Below are 20,606 nucleotides of genomic sequence, written 5' to 3'. Positions count from 1 at the left end.
AATTACGGGCAGAGATCGGAAATGCGGCGACGTTTAGTGGTCGGGCGAAAATCTGGCTTTAATTAACAGTCTAGCGAAAGTTTGGTGTCAGTCATCAATTGGCAGAAGTCCGGCGTCAGTCGGTGGTTGGGCAGAGGTCCGACGTTAGTCGACTGCCTAGTGGAAGCCCGATGGTGGTCGGCAGTATGACAAAAGTTTGACGTTAGTCGACTGCCAGGTGGAAGTTCGACGATGGTCGAGGAGTTTGGTGGCAAGAGAACTTAAGTTTCTCTTCTTCCTTCTCTTTCTTGCTTGAGTCCGCTTTCATGAGAAATGAGAGGTCTATTTGTACCTTTTTTAGAGTGGCATGACCAGTAAATAAAAGGAAAATCAAGAGTAAATTGGGAGTGATTTGAATGAACGACCAATGTTGAATCTCTTAATCGTGGACTGTTTATTAGGCATTTGAATGTCTTAATGATATCAGAATTTGACGATCTTGGGCTTGTTGTATTCTTCTCGTCGAGCCACTCGATTCGATTATAAGCATGTCACGTTTGGAAGTCGTTTGGTAATCCAAATTATGGTTTGAACATTCCAAATGTGCTTCGGGTTCTTGATTTGGACCCATTTAAGCTCGTATTAGGTCAAATTTGGTGTCGTTGGGTTCATATTTTCCAAACATTTAGTTCAGTTGTAAGTTTGCTAAAATTGGAGTTCATATGGCCCTGAATCTAATTTTTGCAGTTTCCAACTTGATTTTGCCTTCATATTCATGCCCGATCAAGATAATTTTTTGATGATATATCACTTATGTTTAGGGCTAGTTTTCTTACTGTTTTTTAAAACAGTTTTGTAGTATAAATTTTTAATTTAAGAAAATTTTATATTAAAAATCTACTTTAAATATTAGTCCCAAATAAAGGATTCGTTTGGGACGAATTTTTTTCGTGCTTCTTAAAACAACTTTCTAGTACAAAAATTAAAAATTTTGTACTAAAATGCTGCTTTAAAAAGCAGTAAAAAAGCCGTCCCAAATGAAACCAAAGTCTTGGAGTACGGGGTCTTTTAGAATCTAAGATGTAAATTTACATCTCTATTGTTGCAAGTTTTGCCATGAAAGTTAATAATGATAAATTTTATAAGTTATTTTTTAATTTCTAATGAGTGAATTAATTAAAATGCTAATCTCTATTATCTCATGTTTTGCAACAAGCAATGAATATATTCTCTTCATCTATCCGACAAATTATTTAAATTGTATAATTAATTTGTCTAAAGTCAATTAAAACTTTAATTTTATGAAAGATAAAAATTATCTTAAATAGATTATTATTTTCGTCAAAAAAGGCAAAGCAATGATTACAATATTATGGCTTAAATATTTTATACCAACTCCAAAATAGTTTTAAATTAAAAATAGTAAGAGAAATCTATTTTAAAATATTTAATTTATAGTTTTAAATGTTTTGGTGCCTTAATAAGAGAGTTGCTGTTAATTCTAAGCGCCAATTTTATAAAATGTCTTGAGAAGGAAAAAATAAATATTAATTAATTTATGGATTCAAAATTAATAATAATTATAAATTAGAAAAAATATATATGTTTGAATTTACAAAAGCTATTTAATATAGATAATTCCAATATTTGTCGGACTAGGACTTTATTTGAAATAGTTTTTTTGATTGGTTTTATGATAACAAAAATAATAAGTAAAAATATTTATTTGAAAGACAGCTTTTTAATCGTAATTTAAAAGTTCTATCTTTGAAAATTTACTTTAAAAAATATTTTAAATCGCAGCTAAGAAAGAAAATATTAACTGCCCAAAAAAATTTCTAAATTTTTTTAAGGAAAATCAATTTGATTTACATTCATTTTATCATTTTAAGGGGTATTTTATTTCATTTAAAAACATGAAAAATAAAAATAATTTTAATTTTAAAAAGAAATAAAGATTATCTTAATTTTAAAGTCTACTAAAACTCTTTTCAAATAACTATACATATTACAGCATTTTTACCTAAATGTCATTCAGAAACTATAAGAGTTAAAGATCTCAGTTGCATTTCCATGCAATTGCTATTGACAATTATCATCAATTATCACCACCACCCTCATATAACTTTCGTCATCTAAATATTATTGTCTGATTACTAACATTCATTTTTAATGTTGGATGTAAATTATGCTCGCTTGTAGACATTTGACTTTTATAGTATTTATAACGAAATTAGATAATTATTTTTTATTATGTAATTTCATCTTCAATTGTAAAGAAAAGGGCGCTCTTCTATCTAATGTCATTGACAATATTTATATATATGCACGCTGAATGACTGAATCTTTGTTCCAGTTTGTTTTTTTTACTGTCATAATTTTTTTTTTGCACATAACAAATATTGTTAAATTTGATATGTCACCAAAATTTTATATTTATCGGGAACAAATCTCGATGTAAATATAAGATTGAGGCTGCAAAAATAAAAAACAGGATCATATGATATCCAATTTCAACAAGCTTATAGTTAAATTGAACATCTCAAGTAGACGAACCCAGCAACATCAAATTTGATCCAATCCGAGCTAAATTGAGTTCACATCAAAGATCAAAAGTTTATTTAGAAGCTTTAGAGCATTAATTGGACTACCAAACGATATTGAATATGACACGCTTATAACTAAATCTAGCGGCTCCATGAGACAAATCCAACGAGCCCAATATCACTTAATTCTGCCTATCTCTAGGGCATCTGAATGCTTTATAAACACTTCATGATCAAACGGATCACTATAAGCCGTCTGATGAAACACTCTGAACATGACATTGATCTTCTTCCTATTTGCTAGTCATCCTACTTTCAAAAAATTATAGATAGCACATCATTCTTCACATGTGAGAGATGAAGAAAAAGAGCAAACTTAGAGAGCCCACTTGCTGTCGACCACCGTTAGATTTCCTCTCGACTATCGACTGTCGCTGGAATACTACTCATTTGTAAACTACCATCGTACGTATCTCTTTCCAACCAATAGTCGTTGCTAGACTTTCGTTCATTTGACTATAGTCTGAACTCTTTTGTGGATGCTATCCATGCCAGATCTCCTCTCAGATATTGTCGCCTCCCGACTACGATCTTTTTTACACCTGTAGCCTATCGACTATGTCTTTCCAACCTCCGTTGCCCGCCAACTATGGTCTATCTGACAAACATCTCTAGACTACAGTCTCCTCAACCCCCGTCACCATACTATGGTCTTTCCAACCATCGTCACATGACTACGGTCTTTCCAGCCTCCATAGTGTGCTGACTATGATCATTCGGGTCGTTGTAACCTTACTATGGACTTTTTGACCTCTGTCACCAGCCTACTACGATCCTTTTGACTACAATCACCTGATTATGGTATTTATGACCTTCGTCGACCTCCGACCAACCACCATCGCTCGGTTATGGTATCTTTGACCACCATCGCAAGAGTATGGTCTCTTAGACCATCATCACCCGAAAACGGTCTTGCCGACCACCATCACCTGACTATAATCTTTCCGGCCTCCGTTGCCTGTCTACTACGATCCTTTCAGCATGCGTTGCCATAACTACTGTTTTTTAGACCTTCGTCGCCCATCAAATATAGTTTCTCCAACCACCATCGCCTAACTACAGTCTCTCCGACCACCGTTGCCAGACTTTGGCCTCTCCGATAATCGTTGTCGGACTATGGTCTTTCAAACATTTGTCGTTCGAAAATTTTAGTTCCGTCGACCACTGTTGCTTGAATACGGTCTTTCTAACAGACATCGCTCGATTATAGTATTTCCATCCCCAGTTTCCAGCTGACTATAGACTCTTCGACCATAATCTCTAGACTATAATATCCCTGACCTTGCCAGCTATGATCCTTTCAATCTACATCGCTCACCAACTAAGATCATACAGACCAAATGAACATGCCAATGCTGATTATTCCAACTCTCACCATGTAATGCCCTCTATATGATGTATATTGGCTACATCAAGCCAAGGCCTCCCCCGAAGAAAGGGTCTTAATTGTAATCAACTGCACACAAGTGAATTCATTCAAATTGGGGCAAGACCCCATTTTTTCCTCTTTCTTTGATTTTCATGTAAAAAAATTCTAATATCTCTTATGAGCATTGCACCCTTCCTCTTTTATCTCTCTATATGCTAGATAGCTTAATATAATATAACATACATGCAAATTAAAATTAAATAAAAAATGTTAGTAAATATAACCAAAAAATTTTTTTTTTGAGGCTTTAACGAGCGCCGGCATACCGCCTCAGCATTAAAAGTCCACTCACTCCATCTCTTTCTCTCTCCATCACCATCTCTTATTTCTCTCTCTATCACTATATCTCCCTTCCCCCGCCGGTATACCTCTATTATACCGCACAACTCATACCAGTCTTCCCTTCCAGAGATTTCTCCATTATATTCCTTTCTTCCGCTCTCCTCTCTCTCTCTCTATGTACCCTTAAACCCTCAAAACCCCTGAAAGAACTCTAAGATCGAAAACTTCGAGCTCTCCGAAACCTGAAGAACCAAAGAGGGGAGAGAGATGGAAAGGGGATTCAGCGGGAATCTCTTAGATCCAAGCGCGCTGGAGTTCTACCCTGCAAACCAGTTCGGCTCGGTACCCGCTCAAATTTACTTCCCCTACCCTCCTCCTCCTCCTCCTCCTCCTCCGCCCCTTCCGCCGCCAGCCGCCTACCATCCAAATTTACAGCTACATCACCCCTTACCAGACGACGGCGAGCCAACGCGAGCCGTTATTCTGAGCCTCCTTCCCCCTCACATTGACGAAGCTTCAGTAATGGCGGCCATGGAAGCCTTCGGCGCCGTCAGATCGCTAGACTCCGCTTCTCTAACCTCCGATGGATCCGCCACAGTCCACTTCTACGACCTCCGTAGCGCTATCGCCGCTGTCTTTGAGATCCGCGACCAACACATGCGTCAGCAGAGTTTCCTCAGTAGACAATACGGCGTCGTCCCAGCTAATTGGGGAGTTGTCGAGTGGCCTTCCGTAGCTACTGATCTATCCTTCTCGGCCGCGTCTGCTGGGGGTCGCGGCCTCGTCGCCGGCCAAGCTGTCTGGGCTCAGTTCGGGTCGAGAGGCGTCGACGGTCCTAACCAAGGCTCTCTCTTTATCTCCAATTGTGATCCCACTCTCCCCTCCGCCTACCTCGCCCAACTGTTCGGCTCTCTCGGTAACATTAGTAGAAAGAAAGAAAGAAAGAAAAAAAAAAAACGTTGGTTTTTTTAGATGTTTCCATTGCTTGATATATGTCGGCTGAATCTTACCTGCTATGATTATCTTTTTCGATTTACCTTTCCCCGGCTACCCTTTTTATGGGAAGTTCGATTGTTTATTTTTTTCTTTAAAAGTAAATTCATTCATTCCACCATTGCTTAGGCGATGTGAAGGAAGTGAAGGAGACGATATGGAAGCCACAGCAGCGATTTATCGAGTACTACGACATAAGAGACGCCGCTCGAGCTGTGAGTGAGCTTAACGGGAAAGAAGTTTATGGCCGAAGACTAGTTGTCGAATTCTCCTGTGCAGCCGGGCTCACCAAGAGGTTAGTTAATATTTAATCAATATATATATAGCTTCCTCAGATTCTAACACATTGATAAAATCATTAAAGAAGCAACCTTTCTGTTATTACAGGAGAAGCACAGGCAGACAAAGCCGCAGCTTCGGCCAGCCGCCTCCACGTCTTCTACGGACAGCTTCGCCACAGTCCGGCCGATGGGTGGCCGCGGCGAATCCGTTGTCATCGTCGTCCTCAGAAAGAGGATCCAATAGAAAAGTTGGGAAAAGCGGGCGAGAGGATAAAAGGGGAAAGGGAAGGCAGGAACAAACAGCATTAACAACCACAGCAGCGTCATGTTCATCGTCTTCATCATCATCAATAGTCGTAGCCAAGCAGCAACAGTTGAGCAGTAGAGGGTGGAAGAATCATTCAAGGAATGGTGGGGATTCGAGGTTTCAATTCAAGGAGACAATGACGATGGAGGAAGGATCTTCTCCGACTTGCATTATGGATTCAAGAACAACAGTCATGATTAAAAACATCCCAAACAAGTACAGGTAGAGAGAGAAGGGGAGAAGCGAGAGCTTTATTGAAGTGTAGATTAAATGTATGAGATTGAAGATTTTAATTATCTGTGAGGTTTTGCATTTGCAGTCAGATGCTTTTGCTGAGAATGCTGGACAACCACTGCATACGGTGTAACGAGGAGATTGGAGAAAGAGGAGAAGAAGAGCCTTTTTCTGCTTATGACTTTGTCTATCTCCCAATCGATTTCAAGTAAGTTTCTCTCTCTCTTCCAACGCTTTTAGTTTTCCATGATATTAAAAACAAGGGAGGCAATAGGCAAGTAGAGTATAACAAGCAAAAAATTATGGCAATAGGTGGAATCAGAGAAAAGGGGAGGTTGCAGGTGCTTGAGTGAGTATAAGCTGTGGCAGTTGCAGGGATAAGAAAGAGACCGAAAAAAGAAAGAAAAGAGAAGGTAAAAAGGATCAATGCGAGAGTTTTTTGTTTTGTGTTTTGAAGCCAAGCCAAACAAAGCCATTAGTCCTCTACTTTCCCTCTTCTTCTCTCCTTCTCCATCTGAACCGTACACTGCAACTCACGCAAATGGCAATCAACCCGCTGCCATATAAAGACACACCCTTCCTTTCCTTTATTGTTCTCTTCTCCTTCCCCCTCAATAACAAAGCCAGACTAGCATAAGCTAGCCGGAGAAGGAAACGGGAACGTGATAGATTCATAGAGGGAGAGAGAGAAAGACGAAGAGAGAGAAAAGAAGAGAACTTTAGACATGAAATAATAATTAGAAGAAGAGGGGCGCAGCAATGGAATAATAAAGGGAAAGCTCCTCCCCACTAGTCGTATAGATCATATCGTTGATTTCGAGTAAGTTGGAAAAGACTTATCAAAGCGCTCAAAAACAAAAAACCAAACAAATAAAAATATAAATTCCTGCTGTAAGAAGTGATGTCGAGTTAACAGCGAATTTTATAAATCAGAATTTATTATAATATTATAAATTACTTTTCTTTTGATTTTATGTGGCTCAGCAACAAATGCAATGTGGGTTATGGATTTGTGAACTTGACGTCGCCGGAGGCGGCGGTTAGGCTTCACAGAGCGTTTCATATGCAGCCATGGGAGGTCTTCAATTCTCGGAAGATCTGTCAAGTGAACTATGCTCGATTGCAGGTCTAAATTTTATCTTAAAAAAGTTTCCTTTTACTTAAAATTAGAAAGATTTCAATTTTTTTCTTGAAAATTTCGTTTGAATTTGTAGGGTTTGGAAGCATTGAAGGAGCATTTTAAGAACTCGAAATTTGCTTGTGATACGGACGAGTATATGCCTGTGGTATTCTGTCCGCCGCGAGATGGGAAGCAGATGACGGAGCCTGTTCCAGTCGGCGGCCGCGGATTGATGCGGCGGTCTCTTAATCTAGACCGTACATGCGGCGGCGTTGGTGAGACCGAACCGGAGCCTTCGGATCCGGGGGAAGCTGCCTCTTCTACTACAGCCTCTACGCACGCCCCGTCGGACAACGGCGATGGAGTTGATGACGATCGGGATGACGGCGACGGCGACGGCGATGAGACTGCTTCTGGTCTTTCCCAAGCTCTGCTACAGCTATCCTATTCTTCTCAAAGCTAGGCAGTCGAGACGATATTACCCTCGGTTCTCTCTCTCTCTCTCTCTTGGCGCTTCGTGACGATAGAAGAGACTATGATGAATGATGAGATTTTTATAATTAATCATATAAGAGAAGTTGCGATAAATGATACACGTAATTTTATTTTATTTTTTATTTCTGATTTTTTTGTTAAAATTTCAAGAATTTATTCGCGTAATTTTAATTGGAAATAAATATTGTTTTATAATTTCAAAAATAGCCTAAAATATTTTCATTAAATTTGTAGTTATCATAAAATTCAAAATTATTAATTTCCTATCAAGATTACTACCTTTTTTAATATATTTTTTACCATTTTGTTTTCATTAAGATATATTTATAAAATTCATTTAAAAATAATTATCATAAATGGATTAACTTTTAATTTCATTAATCTTAAATTAATTTCAATATCTTTTCTATTTTATATTTTCGTCTTTTTATCTTCTCTCGCTCTCCAAAGCTCTCACATGCCAACTTCCATTTGATGGTTCTCTCTAATTACATCTATTAAATAATTTAGATTGCCAATGTTAATTTGGTAATGAATGTCATTAAAATTAAGTTGGTGTGATTAGCGAAGATTAATCATTTAATTAAGGGAGAGCTGTCCTCGTGCGTTTGTGTACCAGCAGGTATTGGGACAAATGCCGGTCGCTTGGGGCCTGAAGAGAAGATTATTTTCAGGTGTTAATTTTATGCGAAGCACCACGTAATGGTGCATGAATTTTGCAAATATGCCTCTCCAGGTTTTGAGGTGCAAAAAGAAAAAAGACTATAGTAATTATTTATTTTATAATATATTATTGGTTCCTAGGAAATGTAATTTTATTTTTGGATGTACGGAAACAACATAGAACAATGTAATATTGTTTTGATTGCTGTGCGTATTTGACCTTTTGTATCATCGTTTAGTTAGTTTGCTGTTACAGGTTTTTTTTTTTATATTATATAGCTTTAGTGGCTGAGAAAGCTCAATGTCTTTATGTTTTGTTCTTGCTCTTTGAGCTCATATTTTATATCTTAAATGGTCATTAGGAGTAAATAAATGCTTTTTTGTATGATCTCTTGGTGGTTTGCATGAAGTTGCTATAAGAGCTGAATATTATTTTTGGAGCAATTTTTTATAGTTATTTTCCTATGAATAAGGTTTAGATTTCGTTTGGGATAATTTTTTAATTGCTTTTTAAAATAATTTTTTAATACAAAAATTAAAATTTATGTACTAGAAAAGCTGTCTCAAACGAAGCCTTAGTGTTAAATATTCTTCAATAATTTTTGTGATGAATAGGCTGCAATGTTTGTTGAATATGTTAGTGGTCAAATTTCTTTAAAAAGATTAATGATTGAGGTTATATGTCAATCATTTAGGGTTTTTGTACTATGAATCATTGCTTTTGAACATTTCTTCTTCCTATGTGTTTTATGGATCATTAATTATGTGCTTAATTATATGATGCATGAGTCATTAGATCTTAATTATGTGCTTAATCATAATAAATTTAGAACTAAGCTTAGTCATTAGAGTTTCAATTAAATTGAAACCTCATAATTTTAGCAAAATTATTGAATTTTATATCTCTTAATTGTTGGGAGTATTTGATATTCCATTAGTTGAATCTCATCTTATTCTTATCCAACAATTTTAAACTTATAAGACTCAAATGCTTAACACATAGAATATAAAAGAATTGTGCACTAAACAATATTCCTTATATTAAAAGCTTGAAAGATAAAAACATTTCTTATGCTAAGAGTATAGCTAAAAAATATTTCTTACATTAAAAGTTTAAAATTTAATGTTACTATGCTAAGAGTATAGCTATTTATACTGTGATTAATTTTTTTATCAATGAAAATTTATTATGCATGCTTACAATATTTGATTAAAAAATTTATTATATTATTAATCTATATTGTAAAACAGTGATTAAAACAATTAACACAATCATTTTCTTTTAAATCCAAATGTCTAAAATAATAATCAAACTAAATATTTAATTGCATATTCAAATCTCATGCGATCGACTCTTCTGCTCCTAAAAGCTTCTGATACAAAGCTCTCCAACCATCCATACAAATTGAGCTTTTTCATCTTCTCTTCTGCTTTAAGCCTCATCTAGGGATGCTCAAACATTCCAATAAGAGATTAATTAATATATATAAATTAAATAAATATTATAAATGGGATCATTTAATTCATTTTTATATATGTAAAAAAAGAGTTATATAATAATAGTGATATCTATAAGAAGTAGAGCAGATTAATAATAACATGGCGACAGGTCTAAGCTGTATTATTATCGCCCTATTCGTTATGAGAAGTACAGATCGAGCTCATAGATTCTACCATCCTTAATACGATGAAAATAATAATAATAATAAAATACTGAAGAGGAAATCTCTCCGAGTTGTAAGAGAAGAAGAACCGAAGAGGAAAGAGCTGAAAGAGGATAGTTGCAGCTGAATATCCGGTCATAAGGATGCTCTTCATGCAAAAGGGTGAGACTCAGCGAAAACAAATATATATACGCGAAAAGGGAAGAGAGAGAATGAGAGTTAAGGGGGCTCGGATAACGAGGAGGCGGGTAGTGGGTGTCAGCAGCTTTGTGGCAGACAGGTAAGCAGGAGGCCACGTAGGACGAGGGGGAGAGATGACGTGGACGCGGCATCCGCTCTGCCGTTGCGTTTTTTTGGTCGCCGGGTTTGACTGGAGCCGTACCGGGTCGGGTGGGACCCGCAACCGCAAGGCCTTCTTCCTTGGGCCTTCGCGCCGTCGCGGTCTGTGGCTTTTTCGTTGGGAGGGGGGCCCTCGTGGGTGGTGGTGGTCGGCCCGTTAATTGTGCGTCGGGCCGCGACGGCCGGTTGGGTTTGTATGCCGGACCGGGCTCTGAACGCAGATGGAATAGTGGCCCCTTCAGGATGTCAACAGCTGCATCTATTTTTCTTTTGCTGTCATCTGATTATTTTTCATAACCTCCAAATAAGCAAAAGTTATTGTTTTTATAAGCAAAAGTTATTGTTTTTTGGGGATTTTTTTTTTAAATGAACGTAGAAAATTTTTAGTGTTTATTAAATTAAATTTATAATTAGTTTCTTTTTAATTTTTTTAAAAATTTGTGCTCAATAAATTTGACGTAAATATTATCAAATTTGTTTCGATATTAGCACGAAACAGCATATTTATTATTATAATTAAAAGTAAACAGCATATTTTATTATTATTATTATTATTTTATTATATGTTTTCCTCTTTCAGCAAAGAACTGTTGTGCAAGCAAGTTCAGCAACTTTGTTATTTCTAACAGCACCATTTTGTCAGTGAATATGGAAGGATTATATGAAGATATTTTTGGTGTGTGGTAGGTACAATCTGGGCTTTGTGGCGTGTCTTATCTTTTAGGTAATGTGATAGAGAAATATATTTGCTGAGCCATTCAAATAAATAACTTTATTTTTTGTGTAGAGAATGCTTTAAGGGCTAAAAGTTTAGCTCAAAGATTCGGATTGAGATTTTGTTTAGGACAATTTTTCTTATCCCTTTGCTTTCAGATTTTAATAATAGGTTTGTTTGGACACTATTTTACATCATTTTTAATGAATATTGTCCTAACAAGCTACTTTCTACAGCTATTTTAATTTCTGTTTTCTTCACAACAACTTTACAACCGCTCTAAAATCATCCTAAATGGACCCTAAAGTTGTTAAATGAGCCTTCTAGTGCCTTGATTGTAGCTTGTGAATGTACTATTATTTCTTTTATTGATGTCCCGATTAATCTTATTTCAAATGATGATTTGAAATCTTAATTGGAGCTAAATGTAAAAGATTCTTGTGCGGTGCAATCAAATTGGCTTAATGAGTCCTTTACCTCGCCTTGCGGGGGAGTTGGGGAAGGCTTTGATGGGCATGACAATGAGATTCATGTGTTATATAATTTGAATGTGGGTTGTGGTGTTGATAAAATCTTTTCATTGAAGGTGGAAAGCGTCGCAATCATAAATCTAAAAAGTTTTTATGGTTTATGGGGTTTTTTCCCTTTATTTGTGGTTACCATTCTTTTTTATGGTCCTTTTACTGTTGGTTGTTGTGTTCTAAAGGTCTTGGGGATCCGTATGGTTGTGTAGCCTTCGTTGTGCTTGGTGTGTTTTGCTTTCTTGGTAGTGAGTTCTGTTGGGTTAGTGGATGTGTTGTGAGTGTTGCCTCTTTTGGCTGCTGTGCTTCTCGATTCTGAGCCTTATTTCTATGATATAGACAATGATGAGGCTGCATTGTGATCGTTGCCAGGTTGGCCTTAGCTTGCTGGCAACGTTGGTGGTTCAACTTGCAGGATGACACTTCTTTCATTTGTAGTTTTCATTTGGTTGCATTGTGGCTTGCTGCCTCCAATGGATGATCCTTTCTGACTGACTGGGTGATTGCAGGATGCTTCATGCCATTTCTTGTGTCCGACAAGGTTCTTCACCTTTTTCACTTTGCGGCCTTCATATCATCTTATTTTTAGCTCCTTTCATTTGGTGGTTACTTTCTCTAGCATTTTATTTTCATTTTTGCTCTTTTGGGTCTTCGATGTAATCTATTTCTTATTGAAGGAAATTTGAGCATGTCGATTTATTTTTTTTAAAAAAATATAGTTAAATGAGTCAATTGTAGCAAGCTAAATTTTATACTCGATTTGATTTCAAGAGTTGGACTTAGATTTGATAGTGCTGGCTTGAAATCGGCTGAAAATATGAATAACAAATATGCATATATGAATATTTAATATTTTAAAATTAAAAAAAGAGAAAACTAAGATTTTGCTTGGGATTGGTATAGTTTTTTATAAAAATGATTGTAAAGCAACTATAGAGAAAACAACTTTTTAAGAATTTTCTGTAAAAAACAACCTACTGACACGCAAAATCATTAAATAAGTTAAAAAGTTGAAGCCAAATAAAAATCATAGTTGTACTATGAAAAGCAAAGCAATAAGAAAGCTGCCCCAAATGAAACCTAAAACAATTTGAATAGAATTAATTGGAGCTGACTCATCTTACACATGTTTTATCAAAAAAATTCTGAGTCAACCACGGGTCGGCTCGAAATCGGATCTTTATCGCTCCTAAATCCCTTCAACCCACAGAGTATGATCCATGCAAGTGGAATTTCTATAGCCCGGATTTGAAGAGATCAAACTATCTTGGTGGTACGTAGTATATTATGTGGCCACTGGCCATCTACTTTGGTTATTTAGTGTCGATTGAATATTTGAATGGTTTAGATTAACTTTAGGAGTTCCATCATTGGATTGAATCCACCAATTAAGATCTCGGTCGATCGAGACGGCTTTCTTTTTGCTTTCTAAAGCAGTTTAGAGCACAAAGATTTTTAATTTAAGAAAAGTTTATACTAAAGAGTTGCTTTAAAAAATAATAAGCAAGCTATTCTAAACGAGACGACCTAAATCACCAAAATAGTCATAACACCAATTGGACATTTTACCAACTATTGTTGCAATCCGGCCATTGTTGTCAGCTCTATTCGTGTTCGTGTCAATCCATTTGTGATGAGCCATGCAAATTAAGCAACCTACAACTATACTAAATATCATATCAATGTCAAAATCTTCAAGACAATCATGATAGGAGATCGATCTCATTGCTAGATCCACATCACAACCATTTCCGACGAGAAGATCCATGTCATAGTGATCTCAAAGTTATGCTTTATTTGACATGACCTACTAATGAGGTCAAGAAAGATTAAAAAGTCAAGCAATGGTTAATAGCTTGTTCGAGCTAGATTTGAGCTTTTTCATTTATGTTTAATCTTAGTTCATTTAAAATGTCAGATGTTCAAATTTGGTTCAGGTTCGATTTGTTTTCTGCTTATCGAGCTTTAAACATGCGGCTCGTTTAAATTAATGAAAGTGCCTTATCGAGCTATGGACAAACACACCTTATCAAACTATTTAAAATTAGGGGTGTCAATATCTGACACGACCCGAAAACCTGACTCGAACCTGATCCGAAAATTTCGGGTTAGGGTCAACCCTAACCCGAAACGGGTCGGGTTCGGGTTCAATATTTCGATCCGTTTAAAAAATCGAGCCGGGTTCGGATTAACCCTTTGACCCGAAATTGACCCGAAAGTGACCGGCAACCCGAGATTGACCTTATTTTGACCCGGTTTTGACCCGAAAAGAGGAGATTGACCCGTTTTTTATCCGAAAATTTGTAATTTTCTTGTTGGAAACGGGTCATTCAGGTCGTGTCGGGTTGACCCGGACCCGAAGTGGGTCGGGTTCGGGTCCGAAAAACCGACCCATTTTTAAAAATGGATCGAGTTCGGGTTGACCCAAATAGTGCCATGTCAATTTCGGGTTCGACCCGTGACCCAAAATTGACACCCCTATTTAAAATGATGTTCATGAACATAAACGAGTCGAACACAGTTGTTCACACTTGTTTATTTAATCATTGATATTTAAAAAATGTTCAAATTTATTTTATTACTTAATCAAATGATCATGGATGAGCTATAATCGAGCGTAGACATGAATAGTTTATAAAACGTGCAATTTATTTGTAGCCATAACTCAGATATTCTCTTAGGGTCTATTTCAGTTGTTTTAACTATTCTCTCAGGGCCGTTCCGATCGATTGAAGTTATTCATAAAAATTATAAAATTAAAATATTTTTTTTAAATAAAAAAAATAATTTTTGATATTTTAATAAATTTAATTGATGTGGTGCATAATAATTAAAGCTACCTAGCGAAATAGCTTATCTACACATGTTTTTTTTTTTTTTGCTGTTTGTTAGAGTACATGATTACGTTTTTTTTTAACTGTCTTAGCCCTTTAGGTAATTCTCTGTTTTGGTATAGATGTATTAAGCAGAAAGCTATAGCTGGAGAATATAGTTTTGATACTCTATTTTCAAATTACTAGCAGTTCTTTTTATTGTTTCATTGCTTGCTATTTGTCTCCAAAGAATCGTCCCTACATCAATATTGATATAAGAGCTAGATGGCTAAAAATAGCAGACAAGTGGCTCCCAGAGATGACGATAGCCTTGAAGCCCTCTGGGCAGAGCACTCAATTTCTATGCTGAAATGCTTCGAGAGCTGAGGGAGATCAATGCCCGTTTACACAGGAATCAAACCTCTTGAGTGACATTGCCGGCAATATTACCTGCTGCCAGAAGAGGGATTGAGATAGACAAACAATTTCAAAGGGGTTCCGAAATTAATGAAGCGATTGATATAAAGGATGAATTCGATCGTTTTAGGAATTATGAAGTCTCCGATTATGAGGAAGAAGTTACCAATCACCGTAGATGGCATCCAAGAGAGACGAACTGGCCTCACAGTGAGTTTCGAGTTAGACTGGATATAACCACCCTACTTTGATGGTAAATTACATATAGAAGATTACCTGGATTGGAAGAGATACATCAAAACATTTTTTGAATATATAAAAATTCATCAAGAAAAGCAAGTTAAGTACATTGGATGTAGACTAAAGGGTGGGACTAGAGCTTGGTGGCAACAATTGCTCCAAACTAGGCAACGGGAAGGCCAAGGACAAGTGCGTAGTTGGCTCAGAGTGAAACAACTGTTGCGTGGCCATTACCTACCGATTGACTTAGAGCAAATGTTGTATTTGCAATATCAACATTGCACCCATGGTAATAGATCCGTCAACGAATATACCGAAAATTTTTATCGTTTAAGCATTGAAATAACTTAAACAAATCTATCAAATAATTAGTAGCCAGGTATATCGACTGATTAAAGGAGGTAATCTAAGACAAATTGGAACTAAATGCTGCGTGGTCATTGCCACAAGATGTTAATTATGCTTTGAAGGTGGAGATGCAATAAATCATGCACAATCGAGGCATCCACTCTAGGCTTACAATTGAACCGACATGTAAGGACAATAAATCACATAATTCTAATGCGCCTCAAACAATTAAACCATAATTTACATTACTTGGAACCACCATACCTTATAGTTCATTTAACAGGCAGAGCATCAATTAATGAAAATCCATATGCAATACCACAAATATAAAGTGTTTTAGATGTTTTTTAACAGGTGCATAAATCCAATGAGTGTTCCTCAAAACCACAACTACAGTTGGTAGAGGCAGAAGTGGAAGAGGAATTGGCGGAACTCGAAGCAGAACAAGAGATTTCATATGAATTGAAGATGTGGTAGGGGTTGTGGGCGAACTTCTTGACTCCATGCATGCCAAACCCATCAACTGGTTGGTGTCCTTTTAGTATTGTTTATGCTAAAATACAAACACCATTGTTGATATTGTAGTTATTACAAAATGTAAGAACGAATCAGCTTCAACCTTAGCCGAACACTTTATTGACATGTTGTTGTCCAAGGTGCGAATGAAGCTCCAAGAATCTAATAATAAATACAAACTGCAAGCGGACGCCCATTGAAGGGAGAAAATTTTTATTCCAGGCGATCTAGTTTTGGTTCGTGTGAGAAAAGAATGTCTACCTCCAAAACTTATTGACCTACCATCTGACTTTAACACTCAATCGGCGCAAATTCGAGCCATTTCCAGTTGCCCATCAAATCAATAACAATGCTTATGTTATTGACTTACCAGTTGACTTTAATACTTTATATACTTTTAATGTTACAGATGTTTATCCATATTTTCCGCCAGACAACAGTTCCACTAGTGTTGAATCAGGAGACAATAGCTTTAAGCTGAAAATTGTAGCCGAAGAACATAGTTCAAATTACTAGCAGTTGTAGTTACTGTTTCCATTGCTAGCTGTTTTCTTGAGCTCATCTCCGAAGGATCTCTATATCAGCACCATAATAAACTATTCATCATCATAAAAATATTTGAAAAATTGAAGCCGAACATCAATGGCAGTTCAGGTGGATAAAATAGCTAGAAGGTTGAGAGTGAATTAGCTTACTATGAACGTTCAAACTCCTTCAGTACTGCAACAAAGTTTCCTTTGCCATTTCGGAATTTGCGGCAGAAATGTACAGTTTCTGCTCTAAGAAATGATGGGAAGCAATTAGATTTGCTACATTCGGCCCTTATAATTGATCCCATACCAAACACCCGGCGATGCTTTAGCTGAAAAGCATTTGGAATCTTTATATAATTATATATTAAATAATTATATAGTTGACTTTAAAATAGATATTGATATGCCATACAAAAATCAGCTTGATCAAGCACAAATCTCGTTGGATGCATAATTATAAACTTTTAAAATTAAATTCAAGACGATCTAGACTTTATTTTCATCAAACTTACAGTCGAACTGATTGGCTCTGTGAGATGATCATTTCAAGTTTAACGTCTTAACGTGATGAATCCAACAATGCTTTTAATTATGATAACAATAAGGCACTCAAGTACTGAATAAATACTTTATAATTAAGATAATCACTATAAATTGTCTGATGGATTGTTTCAAATTTATAAAAGTACTCACACTTGTTAGTAATTAATTAAATGATCATAAATGAGCTGTAACCAAACTGAGCTATGGTTAATTTATCGATCATTTCGCTTCGTTTGCAACCCAATCAACTATTTATAGTGAAAATCTATATTTACATTGTTTAATATTACATATTAAGTGATAATGAAAGGAATAAAGAAAAAAAAAACTATGTTGTAACTAAAGAGAGATTGGGATTTAGAAGTCAAAGCTCTTATATATATATATATTTTTTAAAATTCAACTCGTCAAGAAATCAGTGAGCATGACGAAACCCCTCCTGATCTATAGGGACTGTGCATGTGATCTCACGTCTTTGCTTAATCAAGATAGAGATTGGATTGGCTTCTTTTCTTCTTCTTTGCGATATGACAGCTCTCAAAGGCATTTATTTATTTATTTATTATTATTTTTGGAGAAGCTAAGTATATATATATGATACAGACTTACAGTAATTGAGAATTTAAGGGCGTTTTTGTGAAGGTTTCAGCTTTTTATAAAGTTGATTAGAAAGCTGCTGTGGAAAAAAATAATTTCTCTATAAACTATAGTTGTAAAAGACAGCTTTCATTCAGAAAATTTTAAAAGCAATGAAAAATCAGCAATAAAGCAGTAGCCAAACGAGTGGTTGCTCTACTGGATCCTAAGAAAATTAAAATATGGTTATGTGTTTGTTATTGTCCTTTTAAGCTCTTAAAGCGAGTATTCTTATTCTCTCATTTTTTAGATTTTTAAAAATCATTATTTATTTATTTTTTGGATATAAAATAAGAGCTTGAGGATTAAATATCTTCAGTTTAAATATGTTTCAGATTTTTTTTTTTTTTTTATATTTACGTCAAAAATTTTGATTGTGCAGAGTGTTTCATTTTCTATTTTTCATTTTATTATTTATCTTTTGAGTAATGAATTTTTTAATTGTGATATAACAATTAAATCAATTTATAACAATATGCAAATTAAGGACATATACTACTTTTTTATAAAAATTATTTTTGACGCAACAACTTTTATGTGGGGAGAAAATCTCACAAATTTTTTAAAATATTATATTTCCACATATCAGCTTCATAATCATCTTTATAAAAATTTACAGCTCACCCCTCCGAAATACCTCTTAGATTTATTATAAAAAATATTTAATGGTAGAGTATATTAATCTATATCTACTAAGAAAAATTGTAAGAATATATTCTAATCAAAATTTTAATCAGAAAGGGCCTTAAAGCAGTTCATTATATCTTAAAATTAATATATTACATAAATCTCCAAAAATATCTTACAATTATATATAAAAATTATTAATATCATTTAAAGCTTAGGCATTAGGTCAAAATCAAAATCAAGCACAAGAAAAAAAGAATTTTCATATGTACCAACATGTATTATTATTTATCTGGCTTACCTTTTATTCATATTTTCTATTATAATTATTTTGTCAATTTTACTTTTAAAATTAAAATAAAAAAAACATAAGAAAATAATATTGACTTATACTACTTTTCATACTAATAATACTAATTCATATTGAGAAATACTTTTTAATTAGTAAAATTTTCTTATCTAACTAATAAAATAATATATGGCACCAACTTAGGTTAGCGACTTAGTAACCTTTCAATAAAATATATTATTCTATTTAAAAAATAAATTATTGCTTTAAAGTCTTACTAAGAGATTTGAAGGAGGAATGTGGCCACGATTTAAATAAAAAAGGGATAAAAAAGATGATCTCAAATTTAAGTATTTACTAAATTAACATTATAGAAGAAAAAAATTAACTATCAACTTACACGTGTCATGATTTATTCATTAAAACAAATTAATTTAATTTAATATGAATTAGAAATTGTGTGTCTCTCTCTACAACATTTATACTTGTTTATTATGATATTATAAATGGTGGTAGCAAAAGTATTAGTATTATATCTAACCACATTTTTAGTTGCTACACATGAAATTATAAGGTTTAGCCCTTAGGATATATGATTGCATTTTTCTTCGTGCAAATAGATACGGGTTAATTGGTCTGGTTCAGGTCATACTCAACATTGACCTAATTTGAATCCAATCAATTTGAACATAACCTGTTTAATAAACATGTTAAAATGGACCGAACCTAACCCAATAACCTATTTTGATTAAAAAAAATCGTAATATCTCAACTAAAGAGTTTAGATTATTTTATCAAAATAAGAAAGCATACAAATAAGTAAAAAAATATAATTAAACATGTCAAAATTAGTTTCACGGGTCAATCCAAACACGACCCACCAATTAAAATGGTTAGAATTTTGAAAATGAACCTGATTCTCTTATTAAACTGGCCATCCATAGCTTAGATTTTTTAGTTTGAAGTATTGGAACAAATCATTTATTGACATCCCTACCCTACATATACATTATAATGACATCTTTGATAGTACCATTATATACTGAATTAGGGTCTATTTTGAATGATGGAGAATTTACGTATATATCATAAATTTTTTGAGAATTCATATATATAACATCTAAATCTTTATTATAATTATATATATAACACCCAAATCTCTTATGTAAAAAATATCACTTATATTCACTTATTTAAAATAGAGCACAGCTATCATACATACTATATCATCAATCTCCATTAAATTGACATCATAGATTACATCAAGATTCGTGCAAGATCCCTATCAAAATCCCTCATCTAGAACGCCACAAATACAATGGTGAAGGAGCAACTAACTTGCCCCGCAGAAGCAAGCAACAGAGTTCATAAAATACTTCGGTTTCTTTAATTATGAAGATTCTCTGCGTTGCTTAATTATTTATTTTTATCTCCTTAACTTATCTAAGAAGATTAAGAAGGAGAATAATAGAAGCAATAACACCACAAAACGGCAAAGTTTGGGCATTTACTTAACAGCGACTCATTGTGTCATTTACTTAACTTTGCAAGCAAAATATTGACCAAAATTAATTACAGAGAGCCAAACTCTCACATAAATGAAAATTTAATATGTGCGGACGTCGAACGCAGCTCTATATCCGGAGACCAATCTGAATAAGCCGCATCAACAATTCTAACGCGGTATTGAGCAATACCGAGTCACGATACTGACGTTGCTCATTCTAATTAGTCTCTAGACGATATTTTGCATCTGCACAGCATAATTTTCCCACATAAAGAGCAATATCTATTTCCACGTTATAATAATCTGATTTTGACAGCAACAAATATTATTATTATTATTATTGATCCCCTTCAAAATTTCTATTATTTTTTCCATTAGATATTGATTATCAACATAATAAATTATATATAAATATATGCAATTAATCGACTTTCAAATCAACCATCGTCCATTTCAGCACTTCAACTACAAATTTGATCCCCACAAGCAACTCCCACTCAGCCCCCATT

General features: G+C 34.7%; 1 protein-coding gene across 1 annotated transcript; it reads left to right on the top strand.

Annotated features, from left to right (window-relative positions):
• The first annotated feature begins 4,563 nt into the window (after nt 1-4,563).
• On the top strand, nt 4,564-7,694 carry LOC110113219 (protein terminal ear1-like). The gene is made up of 6 exons (XM_020845689.2): nt 4,564-5,212; nt 5,419-5,584; nt 5,677-6,099; nt 6,197-6,319; nt 7,096-7,237; nt 7,326-7,694. Exons 1-6 carry the CDS (start codon nt 4,564-4,566, stop codon nt 7,692-7,694), a joined length of 1,872 nt encoding a protein of 623 aa, XP_020701348.1.
• Nucleotides 7,695-20,606: the final 12,912 nt, after the last annotated feature.

Source organism: Dendrobium catenatum, unplaced genomic scaffold (assembly GCF_001605985.2).
Source record: "Dendrobium catenatum unplaced genomic scaffold, ASM160598v2 original_scaffold_144855, whole genome shotgun sequence".
NCBI classification, from domain to species: Eukaryota; Viridiplantae; Streptophyta; class Magnoliopsida; order Asparagales; family Orchidaceae; genus Dendrobium; species Dendrobium catenatum.
The sequence above is the reverse complement of the archived record's forward strand: the minus strand, read 5'-3'. Positions and strand labels throughout refer to the sequence as shown.

Excerpts from the sequence above, each read along its gene's own strand:
- LOC110113219 (XM_020845689.2), top strand. The coding sequence starts at position 4,564 with ATGGAAAGGGGATTCAGCGGGAATCTCTTAGATCCAAGCGCGCTGGAG. Across the intron at positions 5,213-5,418 it reads CCAACTGTTCGGCTCTCTCG|GCGATGTGAAGGAAGTGAAG; the intron begins GTAACATTAGTA and ends ACCATTGCTTAG. Across the intron at positions 6,320-7,095 it reads TATCTCCCAATCGATTTCAA|CAACAAATGCAATGTGGGTT; the intron begins GTAAGTTTCTCT and ends TATGTGGCTCAG.